Source organism: Oncorhynchus gorbuscha, linkage group LG09 (assembly GCF_021184085.1).
Source record: "Oncorhynchus gorbuscha isolate QuinsamMale2020 ecotype Even-year linkage group LG09, OgorEven_v1.0, whole genome shotgun sequence".
In the NCBI taxonomy this organism is placed as follows: Eukaryota; Metazoa; Chordata; class Actinopteri; order Salmoniformes; family Salmonidae; genus Oncorhynchus; species Oncorhynchus gorbuscha.
Window position 1 is genome coordinate 63,793,644 of NC_060181.1, and position 26,638 is coordinate 63,820,281.

Genomic DNA, 26,638 nt, shown 5'->3' on the forward strand with positions numbered 1-26,638 from the left:
GTGACTCGTGAAGACATACATACTGTACTGCGCCACTTCATAAAGTGATAAGTACATAAATACACTATGGTATGACCCTTGATGATGATCCGGCAGTATATTATTATATACTGAACAGAAATATAAACGCAACATTTAAAAAGTGTTTCATGAGCTGAAATAAAAGTTTACATGACTTTTCCATAGGCACAAAATTCTTATATCGCTAACATTTGGGTACAGTATAGTTACATTCCTGTTAGTGAGCATTGCTCATTTGCCAGGGGTAATCGATCCACCTGACAGGTGTGGCATATCAAGAAGCTGATTAAACAGCATGTTCATTACTCAGGTGCACCTAGTGAAGGGAACAATAAAAAGGCCACTAAAATGTGCAGTTTTCACAACACAATGTCACAGATGTCTCAGGTTGAGGGAGCATACAATTGGCATGCTGACTGCAGGAATGCCAACCAGATAATTTCTCTACCATAAGCCGCCTCCAAAGTCATTTTAGAGAAATTGGCAGAACGTCCAACTGTCCTCACATGCGCACCACGTGTAACCACGGCAGCCTCCACATCCGGCTTCTTCCCCCGCGGGATCGTCTGAGACCAGCCACCCGGACAGCTGATGAAATTGTGTCACAACCGAAGAATTTCTGCACAAACTGTCAGGAACTGTCTCAGGGAAGCTCATCTGTGTGCTCGTCGTCCTCACCAGGGTCTTGACCTGACTACAGTTTGGCTGATTTACTTATATGAACTGAAATTGTTACATGTTGCGTTTATATACAGTTGAAGTCGGAAGTTTACATACACTTAGGTTGGAGTCATTAAAACTTGTTTTTTAACCACTCCACGAACTAGTTTTGGCAAGTCGGTTAGAAATCTACCTTGAGCATGACACAAGTCATTTTTCAACAATTGTTTATAATATAATAATTCACTGTATCACAATTCCAGTGGGTCAGAAGTTTGCATACACTAAGTTGACTGTGCCTTTAAACAGCTAGGAAAATCCCAGAAAATTATGTCATGGCTTTAGAAGCTTCTGATAGGCTAATTGACATCATTTGAGTCAATTGGAGGTGTACTTGTGGATGTATTTCAAGGTCTAACTTCAAACTCAGTGCCTCTTTGCTTGACATCTTGGGAAACTCAAAAGAAATGATCAAATCCTCAGAAATACAATTGTAGACCTCCACAAGTCTGGTTCATCCTTATGAGCAATTTCCAAAACGCCTGAAGGTACCACGTTCATGTGTACCAACAATAGTACGCAAGCATAAACACCATGGGACCACGTAGCCGTCATATCGCTCAGTAAGGAGACGCGTTCTGTCTCCTAGAGATGAACGTATGTTGGGGTGAAAAGTGCAAATCAATCCCAGAACAACAGCAAAGCACCTTGTGAAGATGCTGGAGGAAAAAGGTACAAAAGTATCTATATCCACAGTAAAACAAGTCCTACATCGACATAACCTGAAAGGCCGCTCAGCAAGGAAGAAGCCACTGCTCCAAATCCACCATAAAAAAGCCAGACTATGACATGGGGACAAAGACTGTACTTTTCGTACAAAATCATACAAAAATAGAACTGTTTGGCCATAATGACCATTGTTATGTTTGGAGGAAAAGGGGGAGGGCTTGCAAGTCAAAGAACACCATCCCAACCATGAAGCACGGGGGTGGCAGCATCATGTTGTGGGGGTGCTTTGTTGCAGGAGGGACGGGTGCACTTCACAAAATACACGGCATCATGAGGTTGGAAAAGTATGTGGATATATTGATGCAACATCTCAAGACATCAGTCAGGAAGTTAAAGCTTGGTCGCATTTTGTAGCAAAATGGCTTAAGGACAACAAAGTCAAGGTATTGGAGTGGCCATCACAAAGCCCTAACCTGAACCCCATTGAAAAGTTGTGGGCAGAACTGAAAACGCATGTGTGAGCGAAGGAGGCCTACAAACCTAACTCAGTTACACCAGCTCTGTCTGGGGGAATGGGCCAAAATTCACCCAAATTATTGTGGGAAGCTTGTGGAAGGCTACCCGAAATGTTTGACCCAAGTTAAACAATTTAAAGGCAATGCTACCAAATACTAATTGAGTTTATGTAAGCTTCTGAACCACTGGGAATGTGATGAAAGAAATAAAAGCTGAAATAAATCATTCTCTCCACTATTATTCTGACATTTCACATTCTTAAAATAAAGTGGTGATCCTAACTGACCTAAGACAGTGAATTTTTCCTGGAATTAAATGTCAGGAATTGTTTTTAAAAAACTGAGTTTAAATGTATTTGGCTGAGGTGTATGTAAACTTCCGACTTCAACTGTATATTTGTTGAGTGTATTATGACGCTTTTTTTACAATAAAGAGTTTAATCAAAAATAAATAAACATGTCAGCCATTTGTCATAGCCTCCACTTAGTCCGTTCTATTACTGCTGTATTACCGTGGGGCCTATGGCCTGCCTGGAGACATAGGTTAACACTGCGAGGCTTGTGGGGCTCTGAGGTCATCAACATGATGCTGGCCTGTGATGGAGATGGAGCTTGTGTTCTAGGAATACTGTTTAAATGCATTTACCCATGCACACACACACCGTTCAATTTCACAGCACTCAAAGTAGATATGAAATTCTCCTCATAGAACTGTATCCATCGCGTGCATTGTGAATGGTTTGCTTCAGCAATGAAAACAAAAAACGGAGAAGATCGTCCGACGCTACAGAAATCCTCAAGTCTTTTGTCAGGTTGCTTCGCTTGGAGAGGCAGACTTGGATGAGGAAGAGAACAAGCACGGAAAGATGCTGATGTCATTGACGAAGGAATGGGAAACACATTTAAAGTGCTGGCACCAAGGCAAGTGTTCGTGGCTAGGGTACATTTATGAAGGCAGGAGCCACTGCTTTTCATGCTACAGAGTGGCATAGACCGAGGGTCTTGTTACTGTTCTAGTCAGTCTAGAGATCCAGTCTTCTTATTACTTCTGGATGATACCACAAGGCCAGACCAATATTAGGCCATTAAGTATTTAGTCAAGAATTGCTGGTTCACAGAGGAATTGTCATTGGCTTTATAAATACCTGCATTTTCCCAGTGGGTGAGGAAGATAAAGATACAGTATCTCAAAGCATATCGCCCACAGCCTTGGTCTTTCTTAGCAACCACACCTGAATGAACCAGCAACTATTGTAGCAAATACAGTGGAGTTTAGGCCCATCCTGATTTTCATTAAAAGCTTGTTACTGATGCCAGAAGAATCCTGTGGTGAGAATGACATCACAGCGTGACGAATCTCCGCTAACAGATTTAGCAACGTTACCATAAGATGTTCATTTCTGGAAAAGTCATCTACAATTAAGCAATGGGTGTGGTAGCCAATAGGCTACCGTATATGGTTCCACTGCACTTCATTGGGTAAAACCAGTTTCCTAACGTCAACTTCCTTAATCATCTACCTCCAGCACTACTGTCTTTCACATAATGAATCCTTCTTGAGGAAAGGAGACTGAAGAGAGGGTGATAATATTGCCTTAGGTGTGGAAAGATTAGCATAAAGAATGCATGAAAACATATGGCTGGGCTAGAGGACAAATGTTAAGCACTGTCCGTCTCTAGCAATGCACTTGAGTTATTAGAATCCATAAAGCCTTTCTTTTCAGAACGGTGTTGCTGAAATCAAGCAGCAAGACGTTACCTTGACAAGGCATTGATAAACCTGACAAAGTGGGATAGAGTGGGCAGATGGATAAAGAACCTAACCGATATGGACATGGGATGGCCTCTGCCGTACAGCTGGACTGTGGAGCTGACAAAGAGCCACTTGTGGTTAGGTATGACCAATGAGGCTGCCTCACAGCCCCCTGGGAATATTTTATTCGATAAGCCATTTTAAAAATTGGATGAAGGGGTTTAGACTAGGGGCAATAAAAACGCTGCCGTATCTACCGGCAGAGAGCGAGAGAGAGAGAGAGAGAGAAAAAAGAGGGAGAGAGAGCGGTACTTAGGGAGAATGCCGCCAATTAGCTTATTTATAAATCAACAGCAATTTCTGTGATGGCTTTACCTCTGCATTTGATTAAATGTGAAAGGATGAAGGGGGGAGTCAAAGTCAAAAATCATTTGATCTAATTTCCTTTATTGGCAATAATCACAAGTGTCTCTCCCACTGGGTAATGAAAAACGGCAGTGATCTTGAGCCACGGTGAGAATGGGCTCTGCTCTGCGGAGGGAGGAAAACGGAGGCCTCTGGGCTGTACACTCACACAGTAGCATTACACAGGCTAGCCAAGGACTGTTTGGTACATAAATAATGTACAACCTCACATGAAACACGTACCCAAAGAAGACCAAAGTGCTGCTTGCTAATATGATAAGTATTAGCTATGACAATGATTCATTGTAGGTGATGGGGTTTCTCCTTTGTTTGTGAGGTTGAGGTCAAATCTATAGCACATGTGGTACCAGGAGTTGATCAACATAGGTTCCCAATAAGTCATTGAGTTAGAACTAAACACAGAGTCCTGTTTTTAACGACAACAGACACCACTGTTGAGTTGATCTAAGGACACTCCTGGTCCATCCAGGATGAATCTGACTTGACCAAGTAGGAGTGAGTGTTCAGAGTAGGACAGAATACAGGGCACGGAACCATCCAAAGGTTTAGCATCGAGGTTACTGTCCTGAGGGCATCACTTCAAAACAATCTCATCAGCATAATCCCCGAAACTAGCCATTTAGCCCATCTAATAGTGGCTTGATGAGAGACGGCCAGGCCAGTCAGCTACTCTTTAGCCGTTCCTGAGGCAGCCAGAGCACTGGGAGAAGCCTCGGCCTCCGTGGCACGGACAGAGCAGGTCATTAAAGCCCATTAAGATCTACATTACAGTCATTATGAGGCTGGCGAGCTGACCCTTTAGTCAGAAACTATCGGTGCAGTCCACTCTGCAGCACTCCTATGAGGGATGCTGGTCTACTCGATATGGCATGGCGAACGGAGGCTACGGTCAGCGAGAGGGCCCAGGGGGGGAATTCCCCACGAGTGTTCTGACTTAGACAGAGATTAAGGTGGAAGGGGAGCGAGGAGGACAGAGGAGGATGGAGGACGTTTTGCCTTGAGTATCATGGATGACTGTAGAGCTCAGAGCCTGAGAGACCCAAAAGTCATAAAATAATAGGGAGTTTTTTGTGGTGGTTATTGTGGGAAAATTATACCATTATGTAACACACATATGGCTTGCAAAATGTGACATCGGGAACAAGCAGCTTACACCAAAGGCACAGAAGCCCAGACATCTGCTGTGGAGCGCAGATCGTGCGGTAATACCCTCCGATACACAAAATATAACCTGTCCGCTCAATGTTTTTCATCCAGGTTGAGCTTCGGACATGAAAATCCCCATGTTAGAATTTGATTTGTTATCACAAACACAGAGAGGGATATGGAAGTTCCATAAGGCATTGAAAACAAGAGCGAGAAAAAAGTACAACGTAAAGCATAGATCCCTCAGAAATATCCAACTGACCTCCATCCTCACAATACTAGTGACCGTTTTCCTCTGTGGCAGTAAACCATTATCTTTTACTGGGTTGGAACTAGGATTGCAAAGGGAGGGTTTATTACTGGAAACTTTCAATGTTGACCAGTAAATTACCAGAATGTGGGTAGGTTAAGTTATGTTTTGGGGGGAAATTTTATAAGATGAGATCTAGTGGCCTTTCTGGGTACTTCAGATTATCATAAGCGTCTAATTATCTCTGGCACTTTGTGTGGCCTTATTACATGTACAATACACGATTGTTATATTTAATAAAAATGTTTTATAAAAACGTGTATGACAAAGCTGTATAAATATTAAACATTAACTTAGTGAATACCATTGGTGTATGAGGGGTTTCAGCATGAAACAGGGCAGCAGGTAGGCTAGCGGTTAAGAGGGTGGGTTAAAAATCTGTCGTTGTGCTCTTGAGCAAGGCACTTAACCCTAATTGCTCCTGTAAATTGCTCTGGATAAGAGCACCTGCTAAAATATAAATATCCTTTACGTATTTTCTGACACACTTTTGTTTATTTTACTGTCAAAATGTCTGTTGTAAAAATGTTGGTGCCAGTTGTGAAAAAAGCCAATAGTTTTGAGTTAATTGAAAATAATGACATTTTTGTTAAGATGCTTTTTTCATTAATGAGGCTATTTTCTCTTGAACCATATTGTATATCTACTAGAAACTCATGAACAGAATGGGGACACAGATCAAATATGTATACTATACATTGAAACATTTACCAGTTACCAAAATTAACAGATTGGCATAGATTACCTGTTAATTAATCAAATTGTATTGGTCACACACACATTATTAGCAGATGTTATTGCGGGTGTAGCGAAATACTTGTGCTTCTAGCTTCCGACAGTGCAGTAATATCTAACAAACTACACACATATATGTTAGTAGGAATTAATTAAAACTATAAACATAAGAATGAGCAATATCAGAGCGGAACAGACTAAGATACAGTAGAATAGTATAGAAAACAGTATATACACATGAGATGAGCAATGCAGATATGTAAGCATTATTAGGTGAATGAGATAACGTAGAACAGTATAGAAAACAGAATATACACATGAGATGAGTAATGGCAAATATATAAACATTAAGTGACTGAGAGACCGTATAGAATACAGCATATACATTTGAAGTCTGAAGTTTACATACACCAAATACATTTAAACTCAGTTGTTCAACATTCCTGACATTTAACCCTAGTAAAGATTCCCTGTTTTAGGTAAATTAGGATTACCACTTTATATTAAGAATGTGAAATGTCAAAATAATAGTAGAGAGAATAATTTATTTCAGCTTTTATTTCCTTCATCACATTCCCAGTGGGTCAGAAGTTTACATACACACAATTAATATTTGGTAGCATTGCCTTTAAATTGTTTAACTTGGGTCAAACATTTCGGGTAGCCTTCCACAAGCTTCCCACAATAATTTGGGTGAATTTTGGCCCATTCCTCCTGACAGAGCTGGTGTAACTGAGTCAGGTTTGTAGGCCCCTTCGCTCGCACACGCTTTTTCAGTTCTGTACACACATTTTCTATATGATTGAGGTCAGGGCTTTATGATGGCCAATCCAATACTTTGACTTTGTTGTCCTTAAGCCATTTTGCCACAAATTTGGAAGTATGCTTGGGGTCATTGTCCATTTGGAAGACCCATTTGCGACCAAGCTTTAACTTCCTGACTGATGTCTTGAGATGTTGCTTCAATGTATCCACATAATTTTCCTCCCTCATGATGCCATCTATTTTCTGAAGTGCACCAGTCCCTCCTGCTACAAAGCACCCCCACAACATGATGCTGCCATCACCGTGCTTCACGGTTGGGATGGTGTTCTTCGACTTGCAAGCCTCCCCCTTTTTTCTCCAAACATAGCGATGGTCATTATGGCCAAACAGTTCTATTTTTGTTTCATCAGACCAGAGGACATTTCTCCAAAAAGTAAGATTTTTGTCCCCATGTGCAGTTGTAAACTGTAGTCTGTCTTTTAATGGTGGTTTTGGAGCAGTGGCTTCTTCCTTGCTGAGCGGCCTTTCAGGTTATGTCGATATAGGACTCGTTTTACTGTGGATATTGTCATGTTTTGTCATTTATTATCTTGTCTTGTCCCTGTGCTTCCCATTCTATTCGTTTCCCTCTGCTGGTCTTATTAGGTTCTTTCCCTCTTTCTATCCCTCTCTCTCCCCCTCCCTCTCTCACTCTCTCGCTCTCTCTTCTCTCTATCGTTCCGTTCCTGCTCCCAGCTGTTCCTATTCCCCTAATCAATCATTTAGTCTTCCCACACCTGTTCCCGATCCTTTCCCCTGATTAGAGTCCCTATTTCTTCCTTTGTGTTCCGTTCCTGTCCTGTCGGTTCCTTGTTTAGTATTCACCGTGCTGTGTTTGTGTATCGCCCTGTCGTGTCGTGTTTTCCTCAGATGCTGCGTGGTGAGCAGGTGTCTGAGTCTGTCTGGTTCAAGTGCCTTCCCGAGGCAACCTGCTGTTCACCTGCTGTTCAAGTTCGAGTCTCCAGTTTGTCCTCGTCATTTCGAGTGAAAGTTGTGTTTTTTTGTTTGTAATTACTTTACTGGATTAAAGACTCTGTTTTCGCCAAGTCGCTTTTGGGTCCTCTTTCACCTGCATGACAGAAGGAACCGACCAAGGAATGGACCCAGCGACTTCAGACGCTCGTTACACTGCCGTCGAGATCCAAGGAGCCATGCTCGGCAGACACGAGCAGGAATTGTCTGCTGCTCGCCATGCCGTGGAGAACCTGGCCGCTCAGGTTTCCGACCTCTCTGGACAGTTCCAGAGTCTACGTCTCGTGCCACCTGTTACTTCCTGGCCTGCCGAGCCTCCAGAACCTAGGGTTAATAACCCACCTTGCTACTCCGGGCAGCCCACTGAGTGCCGCTCCTTTCTCACGCAGTGTGAGATTGTGTTTTCTCTCCAACCCAACACATACTCTAGAGAGAGAGCTCGGGTTGCTTACGTCATTTCACTCCTTACTGGCCGGGCTCGAGAATGGGGCACAGCTATCTGGGAGGCAAGGGCTGATTGCTCTAACAAGTTCCAGAACTTTAAAGAGGAGATGATTCGGGTTTTTGACCGTTCAGTTTTTGGTAGGGAGGCTTCTAGGGCCCTGGCTTCCTTATGCCAAGGTGAACGGTCCATAACGGATTATTCTATTGAGTTTCGCACTCTTGCTGCCTCTAGTGAGTGGAACGAGCCGGCGCTGCTCGCTCGTTTTCTGGAGGGACTCCACGCAGTGGTTAAGGATGAGATTCTCTCCCGGGAGGTTCCTTCAGATGTGGACTCTTTGATTGCTCTCGCCATCCGCATAGAACGACGGGTAGATCTTCGTCACCGGGCTCGTGGAAGAGAGCTCGCATCAACGGTGTTTCCCTGCTCCGCATCGCAACCATCTCCCTCCTCTGGCTCAGAGTCTGAGCCCATGCAGCTGGGAGGGATTCGCATCTCGACTAAGGAGAGGGAACGGAGGATCACCAACCGCCTGTGCCTCTATTGCGGAGTTGCTGGACATTTTGTTAATTCATGTCCAGTAAAAGCCAGAGCTCATCTGTAAGCGGAGGGCTACAGGTGAGCGCAACTACTCAAGTCTCTCCATCAAAATCTTGTACTACTTTGTCGGTCCATCTACGCTGGACCGGTTCGGGTGCTACATGTAGTGCCTTGATAGACTCTGGGGCTGAGGGTTGTTTCATGGACGAAGCATGGGTTCGGAAACATGACATTCCTTTCAGAGAGTTAGATAAGCCTACGCCCATGTTCGCCTTAGATGGTAGTCATCTTCCCAGTATCAGATTTGAGACACTACCTTTAACCCTCACAGTATCTGGTAACCACAGTGAGACTATTTCTTTTTTGATTTTTCGTTCACCGTTTACACCTGTTGTTTTGGGTCATCCCTGGCTAGTATGTCATAATCCTTCTATTAATTGGTCTAGTAATTCTATCCTATCCTGGAACGTTTCTTGTCATGTGAAGTGTTTAATGTCTGCCATCCCTCCCGTTTCTTCTGTCCCTACTTCTCAGGAGGAACCTGGCGATTTGACAGGAGTGCCGGAGGAATATCATGATCTGCGCACGGTCTTCAGTCGGTCCCGAGCTCCTCCTTCCTCCTCACCGGTCGTATGATTGTAGTATTGATCTCCTTCCGGGGACCACTCCTCCTCGGGGTAGACTATACTCTCTGTCGGCTCCCGAACGTAAGGCTCTCGAGGATTATTTGTCTGTGTCTCTTGACGCCGGTACCATAGTGCCTTCTTCCTCTCCGGCCGGGGCGGGGTTCTTTTTGTTAAGAAGAAGGACGGTACTCTGCGCCCCTGCGTGGATTATCGAGGGCTGAATGACATAACGGTTAAGAATCGTTATCCGCTTCCCCTTATGTCATCAGCCTTCGAGATTCTGCAGGGAGCCAGGTGCTTTACTAAGTTGGACCTTCGTAACGCTTACCATCTCGTGCGCATCAGAGAGGGGGACGAGTGGAAAACGGCGTTTAACACTCCGTTAGGGCATTTTGAGTACCGGGTTCTGCCGTTTGGTCTCGCCAATGCGCCAGCTGTTTTTCAGGCATTAGTTAATGATGTTCTGAGAGACATGCTGAACATCTTTGTTTTTGTCTATCTTGACGATATCCTGATTTTTTCTCCGTCACTCGAGATTCATGTTCAGCACGTTCGACGTGTTCTACAGCGCCTTTTAGAGAATTGTCTCTACGTAAAGTCTGAGAAGTGCTCTTTTCATGTCTCCTCCGTTACTTTTCTCGGTTCCGTTATTTCCGCTGAAGGCATTCAGATGGATTCCGCTAAGGTCCAAGCTGTCAGTGATTGGCCCGTTCAAGGTCACGTGTCGAGTTGCAGCGCTTTTAGGTTTCGCTAATTTCTATCGGCGTTTCATTCGTAATTTCGGTCAAGTTGCTGCCCCTCTCACAGCTCTTACTTCTGTCAAGACGTGTTTTAAGTGGTCCGGTTCCGCCCAGGGAGCTTTTGATCTTCTAAAAGAACGTTTTACGTCCGCTCCTATCCTCGTTACTCCTGACGTCACTAGACAATTCATTGTCGAGGTTGACGCTTCAGAGGTAGGCGTGGGAGCCATTCTATCCCAGCGCTTCCAGTCTGACGATAAGGTTCATCCTTGCGCTTATTTTTCTCATCGCCTGTCGCCATCTGAGCGCAACTATGATGTGGGTAACCGTGAACTGCTCGCCATCCGCTTAGCCCTAGGCGAATGGCGACAGTGGTTGGAGGGGGCGACCGTTCCTTTTGTCGTTTGGACAGACCATAAGAACCTTGAGTACATCCGTTCTGCCAAACGACTTAATGCCCGTCAAGCTCGTTGGGCGTTGTTTTTCGCTCGTTTCGAGTTTGTGATTTCTTACCGTCCGGGTAGCAAGAACACCAAGCCTGATGCCTTATCCCGTCTGTTTAGTTCTTCTGTGGCTTCTACTGATCCCGAGGGGATTCTTCCTTATGGGCGTGTTGTCGGGTTAACAGTCTGGGGAATTGAAAGACAGGTTAAGCAAGCACTCACGCACACTGCGTCGCCGCGCGCTTGTCCTAGTAACCTCCTTTTCGTTCCTGTTTCCACTCGTCTGGCTGTTCTTCAGTGGGCTCACTCTGCCAAGTTAGCTGGTCATCCCGGTGTTCGAGGCACTCTTGCGTCTATTCGCCAGCGCTTTTGGTGGCCGACTCAGGAGCGTGACACGCGCCGTTTCGTGGCTGCTTGTTCGGACTGCGCGCAGACTAAGTCGGGTAACTCTCCTCCTGCCGGTCGTCTCAGACCGCTCCCCATTCCTTCTCGACCATGGTCTCACATCGCCCTAGACTTCATTACCGGTCTGCCTTTGTCTGCGGGGAAGACTGTGATTCTTACGGTTGTCGATAGGTTCTCTAAGGCGGCACATTTCATTCCCCTCGCTAAACTTCCTTCCGCTAAGGAGACGGCACAAATCATTATCGAGAATGTATTCAGAATTCATGGCCTCCCGTTAGACGCCGTTTCAGACAGAGGCCCGCAATTCACGTCACAGTTTTGGAGGGAGTTCTGTCGTTTGATTGGTGCGTCCGTCAGTCTCTCTTCCGGGTTTCATCCCCAGTCTAACGGTCAAGCAGAGAGGGCCAATCAGACGATTGGTCGCATACTACGCAGCCTTTCTTTCAGAAACCCTGCGTCTTGGGCAGAACAGCTCCCCTGGGCAGAATACGCTCACAATTCGCTTCCTTCGTCTGCTACCGGGTTATCTCCGTTTCAGAGTAGTCTGGGTTACCAGCCTCCTCTGTTCTCATCCCAGCTTGCCGAGTCCAGCGTTCCCTCCGCTCAAGCGTTTGTCCAACGTTGTGAGCGCACCTGGAGGAGGGTGAGGTCTGCACTTTGCCGTTACAGGGCACAGACTGTGAGAGCCGCCAATAAACGCAGGATTAAGAGTCCAAGGTATTGTTGCGGCCAGAGAGTGTGGCTTTCCACTCGCAACCTTCCTCTTACGACAGCTTCTCGTAAGTTGACTCCGCGGTTCATTGGTCCGTTCCGTGTCTCCCAGGTCGTCAATCCTGTCGCTGTGCGACTGCTTCTTCCGCGACATCTTCGTCGCGTCCATCCTGTCTTCCATGTCTCCTGTGTCAAGCCCTTTCTTCGCACCCCCGTTCGTCTTCCCTCCCCCCCCCGTCCTTGTCGAGAGCGCACCTATTTACAAGGTACATAAGATCATGGACATGCGTTCTCGGGGACGGGGTCACCAATACTTAGTGGATTGGGAGGGTTACGGTCCTGAGGAGAGGAGTTGGGTTCCGTCTCGGGACGTGCTGGACCGTTCACTCATTGATGATTTCCTCCGTTGCCGCCAGGATTCCTCCTCGAGTGCGCCAGGAGGCGCTCGGTGAGTGGGGGTACTGTCATGTTTTGTCATTTATTATCTTGTCTTGTCCCTGTGCTTCCCATTCTATTTGTTTCCCTCTGCTGGTCTTATTAGGTTCTTTCCCTCTTTCTATCCCTCTCTCTCCCCCTCCCTCTCTCACTCTCTCGCTCTCTCTTCTCTCTATCGTTCCGTTCCTGCTCCCAGCTGTTCCTATTCCCCTAATCAATCATTTAGTCTTCCCACACCTGTTCCCGATCCTTTCCCCTGATTAGAGTCCCTATTTCTTCCTTTGTGTTCCGTTCCTGTCCTGTCGGTTCCTTGTTTAGTATTCACCGTGCTGTGTTTGTGTATCGCCCTGTCGTGTCGTGTTTTCCTCAGATGCTGCGTGGTGAGCAGGTGTCTGAGTCTGTCTGGTTCAAGTGCCTTCCCGAGGCAACCTGCTGTTCACCTGCTGTTCAAGTTCGAGTCTCCAGTTTGTCCTCGTCATTTCGAGTGAAAGTTGTGTTTTTTTGTTTGTAATTACTTTACTGGATTAAAGACTCTGTTTTCGCCAAGTCGCTTTTGGGTCCTCTTTCACCTGCATGACAGATATAGATACTTTATCTTTTTCCTCCAGCATCTTCACAAGGTTCTTTGCTGTTGTTCTGTGATTGATTTGCACTTTTCGCACCAAAGTACGTTCATCTCTAGGAGACAGAACGCGTCTCCTTCCTGAGCGGTATGACGGCCGTGTGGTCCCATAGTATTTATACTTGCGTACTATTGTTTGTACAGATGAATGTGGTACCTTCAGGCGTTTGAAAATTGCTCCCAAGGATGAACCAGACTTAATAATAATAATAATATATGCCATTTAGCAGACGCTTTTATCCAAAGCGACTTACAGTCATGTGTGCATACATTCTACGTATGGGTGGTCCCGGGGATCGAACCCACTACCCTGGCGTTACAAGCGCCATGCTCTACCAACTGAGCTACACAGGACCCCCTGATTTGGCTGATTTCTTTTGATTTACCCATGATGTCAAGCAAAGAAGCACTGGGTTTGAAGGTAGGCCTTGAAATACATCCACAGGTACACCTCCAATTGACTCAAATGATGTCAAATAGCCTATCAGAAACTTATAAAGCCATGACATAATTTTCTGGAATTTTCCAAGCTGTTTAAAAGGCACAGTCAACTTAGTGTTTGTAAACTTCTGACTAGAGGTCGACCGATTATGATTTCAATACCGATTATTGGAGGACCCCAAAAAAAAAAGAAGCCGAAACCGATTAATCGGCTGATATTTTAAAGAAATATTTATTTGCAATAATGACAATTACAACAATACAGAATTAACACTTTTATTTTAACTTAATATAATACACCAATAAAATCAATGTAGCCTCAAATAAAATCATCAAACATGTTCAATTTGGTTTAAATAATGGAAAAACAAAGTGTTGGAGAAGAAAGTAAAAATGCAATATGTGCCATGTAGAAAAGCTAACGTTTAAGTTCCTTGCTCAGAACATGAGAACATATGAAAGCTGGTGGTTCCTTTTAACATGAATCTTCAATATTCCCAGGTAAGAAGTTTTAGGTTGTAGTTATTATAGGAATTATAGGACTATTTCTCTGTATACCATTTGTATTTCATATACCTTTGACTATTGGATGTTCTTATAAGCACTTTAGTATTGCCAGTGTAACAGTATAGCTTCCATCCCTCTCCTCGCCTCTACCTGGGCTCGAACCAGAACACATTGACAAAAGTTACCCATGAAGCATCGTTACCCATCGCTCCACAAATGTCGCCGCCCTTGCAGAGGGGAACAACTACTTCAAGGTCTCAGAGCGAGTGACATCACCGATTGAAACTCTATTAGCACGCACCCCGCTAACTAGTTCGGGAGTTGATAGGCTTGAAGTCATAAACAGCTCAATGCTTGAAGCACAGCGAGGAGCTGCTGGCAAACACACGAAAGTGCTGTTTGTATGAATGCTTACGAGCCTGCTGCTGCCTGCCACCTCTCAGTCAGACTGCTCTATCAAATCATATACTTAATTATAACATAATAACACACAGAAATACGAGTCTTAGGTCATTAATATGGTTAAATCCGGAAACTATCATTTCTAAAACAAAACATTTATTATTTCAGTGAAATACGGAACCGTTCCGTATTTTATCTAACAGGTGGCATCAATAAGTCTAAATATTCCTGTTACATTGCACAACCTTCAATGTTATGTCATAATTACGTAAAAGTCTGGCAAATTAGTTCGCAACGAGCCAGGCGGCCCAAACTGTTGCATATACCCTGACTCTGCGTGCAATGAACGCAAGAGAAGTGACACAATTTCCCTAATTTAATATTGCCTGCTAACCTGGATTTCTTTTAACTAAATACGCAGGTTTATTAAAATATAATTCTGTGTATTGATTTTAAGAAAGGCATTGATGTTTATGGTTAGGTACATTCGTGCAACGATTGTGCTCTTTCGCAAATGTGCTTTTGTTAAATCATCCCCCGTTTGGCGAAGTTGGCTGTCTTTGTTAGGAAGAAATAGTCTTCACAGTTCACAACAAGCCAGGCGGCCTAAACTGCTGCATACAGTGGGGCAAAAAAAGTATTTAGTCAGCCACCAATTGTGCAAGTTCTCCCACTTAAAAAGATGAGGTATGTAATTTTCATCATAGGTACACTTAAACTATGACAGACAAAAAAAGATTGAAAAAATCCAGAAAATCACATTGTAGGATTTTTTATGAATTTATTTGCAAATTATAGTGGAAAATAAGTAGTTGGTCAATAACAAAAATTTATCTCAATACTTTGTTATATACCCTTTGTTGGCAATGACAGAGGTCAAACGTTTTCTGTAAGTCTTCACAAGGTTTTCACACACTGTTGCTGGTATTTTGTCCCATTCCTCCATGCAGATCTCCTCTAGAGCAGTGATGTTTTGGGGCTGCTGCTGGGCAGCACGGACTTTCAACTCCCTCCAAAGATTGTCTATGGGGTTGAGATCTGGAGACTGGCTAGGCCACTCCAGGACCTTGAAATGCTTCTTACGAAGCCACTCTTTCGTTGCCCGGACGGTGTGTTTGGGATCATTGTCATGCTGAAAGACCCAGCCGTGTTTCATCTTCAATGCCCTTGCTGATGGAAGGAGGTTTTCACTCAAAATCTCACGATATATGGCCCCATTCATTCTTCATTTACACGGATCAGTTGTCCTGGTCCCTTTGCAGAAGAACAGCCCCAAAACAGCCCCAAAGCATGATGTTTCCACCCCCATGCTTCACAGTAGGTATGGTGTTCTTTGGATGCAACTCAGCATTCTTTGTCCTTCAAACACGACGAGTTGAGTTTTTACCAAAAAGTTATTTTTTTGGTTTCATCTGACCATGTGACATTCTCCCAATCTTCTTCTGGATCATCCAAATGCTCTCCAGCAAACTTCAGACGGACCTGGCCATGTACTGGCTTAAGCAGGGGTACACGTCTGGCACTGGGACACGTCTGGCACTGCTTTGTTACTTTGGTCCCAGCTCTCTGCAGGTCATTCACTAGGTCCCCCCGTGTGGTTCTGGGATTTTTGCTCACCGTTCTTGTGATCATTTTGACCCCACGGGGTGAGATCTTGCCTGGAGCCCCAGATCGAGGGAGATTATCAGTGGTCTTGTATGTCTTTCATTTCCTAATAATTGCTCCCACAGTTGATTTATTCAAACCAAGCTGCTTACCTATTGCAGATTCAGTCTTCCCAGCCTGGTGCAGGTCTACAATTTTATTTCTGGTGTCCTTTGACAGTTCTTTGGTCTTGGCCATAGTGGAGTTTGGAGTGTGACTGTTTGAGGTTGTGGACAGGTGTCTTTTATACTGATAAGTTCAAACAGGTGCCATTAATACAGGTAACGAGTGGAGGACAGAGGAGCCTCTTAAAGCAGAAGTTACAGGTCTGTGAGAGCCAGATATCTTGCTTGTTTGTAGGTGACCAAATACTTATTTTCCACCATAATTTGCAAATAAATTCATAAAAAATCCTACAATGTGATTTTCTGAATTTGTTTTTCTCATTTTGTCTGTCATAGTTGAAGTGTACCTATGATGAAAATTACAGGCCTCTCTACATCTTTTTAAGTGGGAGAACTTGCACAATTGGTGGCTGACTAAATACTTTTTTGCCCCACTGTATACCCCGATTCTGTTGCACAGAACGCAAGAGAAGTGACACAATTTCCCTAGTTAAAAGAAATTCATGTTAGCAGGCAATATTAACTAAATATGCAGGTTTAAAAATATATACTTGTGTATTGATTTTAAGAAAGGAGTTAATGTTTATGGTTGGGTACACATTGGTGCAACGACAGTGCTATTTTCGCAAATGCGCTTGTTAAATCACCCGTTTGGCAAAGTGGGCTGTGATTCAATGATAAATTAACAGGCACCGAATCGATTGTATGCAACGCAGAACAAGCTAGATAAACTCGTAATATCATCAACCATGTGTAGTTAACTAGTGATTATGTTAAGATTGATTGTTTTTTATAAGATAAGTTTAATGCTAGCTAGCACCTTACCATGGCTCCTTGCTGCACTCGCGTAACAGGTAGTCAGCCTGCCACGCAGTCTCCTCGTGGAGTGCAATGTAATCGGCCATGATCGGTGTTCAAAAATGCTGATTACCGATTATTATGAAAACTTGAAATCGGCCCCAATGAATCGGCCATTCCGATTAATCGGTCGACCTCTACTTCTGACCCACTGGAATTGTGATACAGTGAATTATAAGTGAAATAATCTGTCTGTAAACAATTGTTGGAAAAATTACCTTTGTCATGCACAAAGTAGATGTCCTAACCAACTTGCCAAAACTATAGTTTGGTAACAAGTAATTTGTGGAGGGGTTGAAAAACGGGTTTTAATGACTCCAACATAAGCATATGTAAACTTCCAACTTCAACTGTACATATGAGAAATGCAAGATATGTAAACATTAAGTGACTTAAGATACCGTAGAATAGTATATAATAGAGTATATACATATGAGATGAGTAAAGCCAGATATGTAAACATTATGTAAGTGACTAGTGTTCCATTCCTTAAAGTGGCCAGTGAGTTCTAGTCTATGCCTATAGGCAGCAGCCTCTAATGTGCTAGTGATGGCTGTTTAACAGTCTGATGGCCTTGAGACAGAAACTGTTTTTCAGTCTCTCGGTCCCAGCTTTGATGCACCTTTACTGACCTCGCCTTCTGGATGATAGCGGGGTGAACGGGCAGTGGCTCTGGTAATTTACCAAAATGACTGAAGATTCCGGTAACTTGTGTAAATTACTGGTAGCTTTGCAACCCTCGTTGAAACACAGACCAAAATTAGCGCCTTTCATTGTGACACGCAAGCACAATCCATCCCAAGGGGACAAGACTCAGAAGTCATTCTGTTCCAATTAAAACACTCTGTGGGTACCGTGATGTCATGCTCTGTGGACCCATCATGGTCAAATGCTTGTCATTGTCCTTCTAAATGTAAAGTATGGGGTATAAATCTCATTTGTGTAATGGGATAAACATTCAGAACAATATGGCACAGGACAGATATCAAATCAAACTTTTGTCACATGTGCCGAATACAAGTGTCGACCTTACCGTGAAATGCTTACTTACAACCCCTGAACCAACACTGTAGTTCAAGAAGAGTTAAGAAAATATTTACCAAATAAACTCAAGTTTTAAAAAAGTATAAAAAGTAACACCAACGAGGCTATATACGGGGGTACCGGTACCGAGCCAATGTGCAGGGGTACAGGTTAGTGAAGGTCATTTGTACATGTAGGTAGGGGTGAAGTGACTATGCATAGATAATAAACTGAGAGTAGCAGCAGTGTACAAAATAAATGGGGGGGTCAATGTAAATGGTCCGGTGGCCATTTGATTAATCCATCTGTGTATATTGAAGTTAGCTAAAGTTTGAAAAGTAGAAATGCTTAGTGTCAAACAATGACAGTTTCTGGTGAAAGGAAGTTGTCTGTGTGAGATCCAAGTTTAATTCACGGGTTGTAGATGTAGTCTGTGGGACTACAGGTTGTAGATGTATAACTAAAATGAACATGAAGGTAACATAACTGTACTTATTGTTAGTGTTATTGGGATTAGTTCAGATATATCAGTATTTGGAGGGTTTGTCATGGACACATTCTCAGTAACAATTTTGTTATTGAGAATGTGTGACGCACATTGCAGACGAGCCATGTGCTAAATGTAGAAATAAATAGGTGATCATTTTCAATATCCTCCTCTATCAGCTTTGGCTGAGGCAAAGCTCCCCTAGTTAGGAGATTATTGCATTGTGTAGCTTGTTTTGAAAACACCCATTTTTCTTGATTATGTCACCACTGAACAGATGCCAATGTGTGTTAGCTAAAGTTTGGTATTAAGGATAAATCACCAATGCAGGGTTTGATCCTTAATTCGTTCCTATTCATCACGGTTAGTTCCCCGAACTTCAAAGCCACCATATGGACCCAATTGCGGTCGTTCCTGGCACATGAGCGACTGAAAGCTGAGGCACTACCGTACCTCCAGTTTCGCTGTGCACTGTCATCATACTTTGTGCTGAGCATTTATTGCATACTGTTCTGTACTCAAGCTACATGTCAGGTGAACTAAACTGGAGTTGTGGGGGAGTGGAGGGGGGAAAGTAGAATGACAGGATGGGGAGTTGGAAGTTATAAGAGGATAAAGGAGGAAAGAAGTAAAAATCAAGGTAAATAGAAAAAAGGTGCCCACCGACCAACAGCTGTTTTCATCACGTCACAGAAGAGCTTATACAGGGGTGGTTTGATTAGGAGAGCTAGGCTTCCCCCTCCGCCTCACAGGCAGGGTGACCGCCGGGCGCTGACTGGAGAGTAGTCAAAGAGGAGATTGTGGGATGAGCGTCAGGTCATCTGAGGTTGACAGACTCAGGAGGCAAAGGGTGACAACGGATTTGACCCCCGCGGGCCAGAGCAGAACAGGGCTTGCTGGCTGGCTGGGCTGGGTGGCTGGGTGAGGTTTAGGGAGATTTACCTCATCATCTCAGGCCGTATCTAAACGGTGTCATGATCAAGATTAGAGGTTAGATTGGAGTACACAACAGATTACATGGTCATATAAATCTGTTGAACACAACATATTGTTCTAGATTTTCATTAGTGGTAAACGAGGGGAAAAATATCTGGGATCAGTTGAAAGTCTATCCATGAACAAAGTCAGAGAGAACGTGGTGAATCATCTGAACTAAACTCACAGAGAGGGGGGCATGTATCATCAATTTGATAATACAAATAATGGAATCAAGCAGACAATGTAGCATGAATTCTTTACACTTTTCTACATATCATAAAGAGACTAAATAACCACATGAAGGACTGTACTACAACATTGTTCTTTCTTTCCGTCTCTATTTGGTAGATGTTTGTTCAATTATTGCAAAATGATCACCCTGTTGATCTAATGGTAAATCAATTCCAAACATCAATCAATCCTTGTTTCTGTCTACAACACACCTGTTTAACAGTCTCCTCAAGCCAGTCGACCCAGACGGCAATGCCTTTCAAATTCCTCTGCTCCATCGCTTTAATGTTTCCAATTAGTCCCCACAGTCCCACGGCTAAACAGTCTCACCAAGCTTTTACCAAGGCTCGTGGCAACAAATGCCTTCGGATGTCGATAATCTAGAAAACCTTCGACACTCCTTGGGGTTGTTTGTTCTTCATAGGTTTTCTATGTGGGGTGGATGATACAGCAACAATCTCTCTCTGCCCTTAGACACAAATCAGAAATCAAAGCAAACCAGTTAACCTCTCCATTTTTCACACAAACAGTATTCATCCAAAAGTCTACATTTTTCTGTCTCATCAGTCGTTCAAACAGTGAGACACAAAATGAACTGTATAATAGAATATATCTGATGAGGTTATTATGGATCGTGTTGGACTAAACAAGATTATATGTGTCCTCCTGTTACCATCTTCAATCAGTTGCGAAAACGTCCAGTTGCGTTTGAACTTTGTCAAAGGAACGTTTCAAACAGGATATCCTGCCATCTGCTCCTCCAGAAGACTCATTCCAGGAGTCAGTCACTTGAGACCTGAGTTGACTGCCTGCTTCTTCGCACAGAGCCACATCAATGTCTTTTAAAAGTAGCCAAAAAAGAACAACCTTTTCCCAATCAACTTAAAAGTATCTTCAGTTCTCTGTAGCGAGTTAAGGGACTTAATGAAAACCGGCCATCAGTGGGGAGGTCCTAAAGAATGTACAACGCTTTCCAGCGGAGTTGAAACCTGCATTAATATCTTTTCATGGAAGAACATTAAAGGAATCCCTCCTTTTGTCTCTTCACATTAACAATGGAGAACCTGTTCCATAGAAGCCTACATTCCCTTGATTCCTTCCCCATTCCTTTTTTAATGCAGATAGTACATGTGAGAAAAGGAATTAACAATATACTAATCATGATCAATCTGGTTTCCCTCCCCTTTGAACACCTGACGGCATTCTGTTCTCAAGAGGAAAAGGAACACACGCTGTCTGACAACCTGACAGCCACACAAAGGCCTCAGAAAGAACTGGGGTGAATGGGGGAAACTGCAGTGGGGTCCCGGGCAAGGCCTGCCAGAATTTGGCATCTGCTGATCACGTGCACATTTTATGACCTCCTCTCCATTCCCCACCCACAGTATATATATAATATATATTTGAATTTGTCAATACGCAACACACACACACACACACACACCAGCGGATTGACAATACTCAAAGAAAGTCAATGCCCCGCTGTTCCACGATGATAAATGTGATGGCTTTGTATCTCACCGCAGGTTCCTGCAGGCTCAGGTCAATCGCTATTAAATTACAAAAGTCCACCTCTCAAAAGCCGATTGATAGATGGATACTGCAAACACACAAACCACAAAGAGCCCTCCATTGCTTTCACAAACCCACCAGTTGTGCAGCCTGAAAAAAAGGGCTTTTAGGTTGTTGAGATTTTTTATTTGTGCATTTGCAAATTCATTTGGGCTCTCAGTAACACCATAAACTCTCCAGAGCTTGGACCGAGTGGACATTTCTGAGAGCGACAGAGCGACAGAAAAATACCTATACAGAAAAATCTTCTGGTATTTCTACACTATTTGTTTCTCTGAGCGTTTTATATTTTCAAAGAGCTGGACTAACTGTGTTTGGAAAAGGACCGCGGGCATGTTGGGGGATTGTCGGCCATGCATATAATCGCTTACTTACACTCTGTGAGTTTGCTTTGGATCAGGCAAATTACCATCTGAAAATGAGCTGAAAAACACTCTGGGCGAGAGGCCTGCGTCATCCATGGCAGTTCACTTTCAGTATTTCTTACTGCAGCGAATATACAGGGAAACATGTGGAGACACACACACTGCTCAGAAACTGTAGTTGCATCATTGCTTTCAATGTACTTAAAATTTAAAGAGTAAAAAATACTCTCTAAATACTATCGAAACAAACCTTACTCTTAATCTTGGCACAGAATCTGTCTAGTTGTGTGGTAATGCATTATGATGATGTTGAATGTTAAACTTGTCACTGTGAGGGAATATGCGCTTCCAGCATAAAGTGGACTCAAATCACATAATACACTCGCTCTAATTGGGAAGGCCATAAAATAAAGTCTGCGTGACACAATTACTGCAGGCAGGGTCACACAAACACTCTCACACACAACTTTCATGGACAGGGAGACGTAGGCTTAAATAATTAGCTATAATATGCCACAAGAGTATGCTCAGAACAATATGTGCACTTGGGTGAGCGGCGGAGACTGCTTTCATCTTTTCCACTGTGTTCGGTCACCCCCAAAGAATGGCAAGGCTTGAAAGGAAGCACAGGAATCGCAAAAAAAAAACTGCATCGTATGTTTATGAATTTCTATTCAATAAATGCCATGCTGCCCTCATGAAAATATGGGCATTATGGTTTCGCTTAAAATGGAATATCAAGGAAGAAATTCCCGCTGTGATACATGAGAGAAATGTTCGAGCAGCAACACCAACATTGGATTGACAAGCACACACCTGTGTGGTCAACACTTAGAAAAAAGGACTTTTGTCTAAATACCTTTGGTGTTTCAACGTTAATATTCAAATTTAAACGGCTATGATGCCGTCGTTTTCATGTGAAGAAGTGGCTGCTGTTGATTTGGTCTGTAATAGGAAGCAGACCCTCTCTGTTGCGTCGAGGTTTGGAGCACTTAGCAGCTAGCGCATTGTTTTGGAACAGAGCAATAAAAAAGAACCACCCCTCATCACTGAGCCGAGACAACAGCTTATATAGAGACGCCTGGATCCAATCGATCCACAATGACAGTTCCCTAATCTATATGCATGTTATTTTACTTACAAATGTAAACTCATTGTTCGGTATTAGCTGAAGTGAATTTCTAAGTACAATATGAGGTAACAATGGATATTTTCTGGGGCTTTAGTTGAAATAATTCATAATACATTCAATATATCCTTAACAGCAATGTTCAAATTACATTATAATTATTTTAATTTTATATGATACCTATACTGATGAAGCACATAAGTCAATCCAATGAGATAGAGAAAAACCCCTCTCCTCCTAAAAAGGTTGCCACCTCTTTCCATCTCACCCAAACACTTCACATAGACGCATCAACATCTGTAATGAATACATCAACATCTGTAATGTATACATAGGCTACGGAACGTGCCAGAGTGATAGATAGGCCTTAGTGAAAACACGAAACAGGATATTAAAGCTCCGTAGACACTACTAATCTTGACTCTTACACAACTAACTTCTCTCCAGTCAGTCAGATTGCTATTAACCATGCTCCCAAACCCTATCAGCTCTCTGGGCCGGATTAAAAGCCTGCAACTCTCTTTCTCTTTCTCTCTCTACTCTGCTTTATTTAATCAGTGGCCTGGTTATCCCTAGAAGGCAAATTACTGTAGCCAGGGATGATGACACTGACCTTGTGACATGGGGGAATTGGATGGGGAAGTGGAGGACCCGACACTTTGGGCGTATGAGCTTGTCCAGGTCTTTGGGCCTGTGGTCGGGGATCATCTTCATGAAGGACGAAATGGAGGACAGGAAAGACTCCATGTTGAAAGAAGAGTTGAACGCCACCACATCTGCCACCAAGCTGAGGGGAAAGGAAAAGAAGGGTACACACACAGTCAGTGACACACACACACGCGTACGTACACACACAAAGTGACACTACTTCATTTGCAGATTCAGTGTGTGCCACATGGAACAGTTCAGCATAGTCTGCATTTATCAGTACAGTCTTAAATGGCTCCCATTCTCTTTCATTAGAACGAAAGCCATGCATTATAATTCAAATTAGCAAAGCAATCTGGCTTGAATCCAATCAAACATCTCTTAATGATCCATTCCCTTTGAGTAGCGTATTATTTAATGCTGCCATATTTGACTGGGTTAATGCCATTAAAGTAGATTGAGTGGGCCTTGCAGAACTGACTTATTGACGCGTTGCCCTATGCAGATCAACAACAATCACTTTTCTTTAGAGTGCCCCTCTCTTTACTGTTTGCCTTCTGATTAATGACAGCCCAGTCGCTCGACAAGAGTGACTTCAATTACCCAGAGAGCATCATGTCGGCCTGCCGTAATTAACCAATCATGTTGCGCCCCAGACATGCTCATTAAGACAAACTATTACCGTATGAATAGTGTGTTGTTTGTTTATTTTAAATACACAAACAAACAGAGCAATTATGCTCGTTGCTCATCGTCTTTGCTTGTTACGACCTCTTGTTCCGAATGTTAACTGGGATAATAACGTGCACTCACTGTGCACCAGATAGATTGTGTACTGTATTATACATTGTGTACTGCACACTCAAGGCCGGGCTGGTCTTTACCATGAGAGAACCTGGTTGTATCCGTACTGGAAGTCTCTGTCCTGGCTCTTGCGGACTGGATAGACGAGCTGGTTCTCGTGGAAGTAGAGCACCTTCTTCAGTGTGGCCAGGTCAGGACGCAGGGCCACCAGTTCAGACAGGTTCAGCACAGAACTGGCAAACAGGACCCTGAGGACCAGAACACAGCACAGGGGGTTAGGATGGTGAGTTAATCTATCTGCAAATACAGTGCATTCAGAAAGTATTCAGACCCCTTGATTTCTTTTCCACATTTTGTTACGTTACAACCTTATTCTAAAATGGATTAAATAACAAAAAATCATCATCAATCTACACACAATACCCCATAATGACAAAGCGAAAACTGTTTTTTAGAAATGCTGAAAATGTATAAAAATTGAAATAGCTTATTTACATAAGTATTCAGATGCTTTGCTATGAGACTCAAAATTGAGCTCAGGTGCATCCTGTCTGTCCTCCAGATGTTTCTACAACTTGATTGGAGTTCACCTGTGGTAAATTCAATTGATTGGACATGATTTGGACAGGCACACATATGTCTATATAAGGTCCCACAGTTGACAGTGCATGTCGGGCAAAAACCAAGCCATGAGGTAAAAGGAATTGTCCGTTGAGCTCCGAGACAAGTCAAGGCACAGATCTGGGGAAGGGTACCAAAAAATGTCTGCAGCATTGAAGGTCCCCAAGAACACAATGGCCACCATCATTCTAAATTGAAAGAACCACCAATACTCATCCTAGAGCTGACTGCCCGGCCAAACTGAGCAATCGGGGGAGAAGGGCCTTGGTCAGGGACCTGACCAAGACCCGATATTCACTCTGACAGAGCTCCAGAGCACCTCTGTGGAAATGGGAGAACCTTCTAGGACAACCATCTCTGCAGCACTACACCATGAGGCCTTTATGGTAGAGTGGCCAGACGAAAGCCACTCCTCAGGAGAAGACACGACAGCCTGCTTGGAGTTTGCCAAAGGGCACCTAAAGGACAAGTAACAAGGTTCTCTGGTCTGATGAAACAAAGATTGAACTTTTTGGCCTGAATTCCAAGCGGCACCTATGGAGGAAACCTGGCACTGTCCCTACAGTGAAGCATGGTGGTGGTAGCATCATGATGTGGGAATGTTTTCAGCGGCAGGGACTGGGAGACTAGTCAGGATCAAGTTTATGGCGTCATACCCAAGACAATTTGAGGCTGTAATTGCTGCCAAAGGTGCTTCAACAAAGTACTGAGTAAAGGTTCTGAATACTTATGTAAACGTGATTTCAGTTTTTTATTTTTTATTCATTTGCAAAAATGTCGAAACTTATTTTTGCTTTGTCATTTTGAGGTATTGTGTGTAGATTGATGAGGGGGGAAATCTATTTAATACATTTTAGAATAAGGCTGTAACGTAACAAAATAGGGAAAAGGTCAAGGGGTCTGAATACATCAGAATGCACTGAACAATTATGTCTAACAAACGCTGGGCCTTACTACCATATCTTCCTGCTTACTAATGTCGGCTTAAAATGAAACCCTGGGAGGTGAGGGATAGCTCTCTTTTTAGCCGAGCCATATCAGACTTGAATGTCCCCACTGCTTCCAATGCCAACCACTAAAATGCCTTTTATCCATCAAAGGGATAAATCCTGCTAAATATGACCCATTTATCGTAACCAGCAGGTAAAATAGTAACATCACCCAAATCGAATAATTTCCCAAGCAGGATGATCCACCCAGCTCTGCTGTAGCCTCTCAGACAATGCCGCATTTCCACCGCAGCCCTGTCTCTAAAAGTATATCTCTCTCTCCGTCTCCCTCTGCGGCATCTCTGTATCTGTTGCGTGCTCAGCGATGAAGCTTTGAAGCTCCATCATCTCCCTATGTGACCTCATCCTCCACTTCAAGCCTTGGCCCATCCCTTCATCAGTCAGTCAGTCCCCTTAACCCATGAGTGAGGAATCTTTGATGTGGTTGAGTCCACGAGCCATCGCTAAGATCACGTCCCCGTGTGCCTCTCAGACATGGGATTAGCCCAATTTCCTAGCCTGTTTGGGCCTTCGATCAAAACTAAAAGAGGCCTACAGGACTGCATGTTACAGAAATCACCCTCACCCCCTAAACTCTGTCGGTAATGCGGGGGCTCTGACTCAAACCAGATGAGAGTTCTCTATTTTTACCTTTTTCATGCCAAGAATATTCCACAGGGACATCCTGTGTAGTTAAGAATTAGACGCACTGAAACTGCAGGGCTAAAGTATCCCTTTAGTGGGAGATGGATTTAAAAATATATATATTTACCTTTTTC

At 43.5% G+C, this 26,638-nt stretch overlaps 1 protein-coding gene across 2 annotated transcripts in view; it reads right to left on the reverse strand.

Moving 5' to 3' along the window:
* gtdc1 (glycosyltransferase-like domain containing 1) overlaps positions 1-26,638 on the reverse strand; it is a 50,871-nt gene that overhangs the window by 13,732 nt on the left and 10,501 nt on the right. For both annotated transcript variants that reach the window (XM_046363093.1, XM_046363092.1), the window contains exons 3-4: positions 24,330-24,497; positions 23,411-23,584 (exon numbers count right to left, since the gene is read on the reverse strand). In XM_046363093.1, the coding sequence (XP_046219049.1) occupies positions 23,411-23,584; positions 24,330-24,497 (342 nt within the window). The remainder of the gene's footprint in view (positions 1-23,410; positions 23,585-24,329; positions 24,498-26,638) is intronic.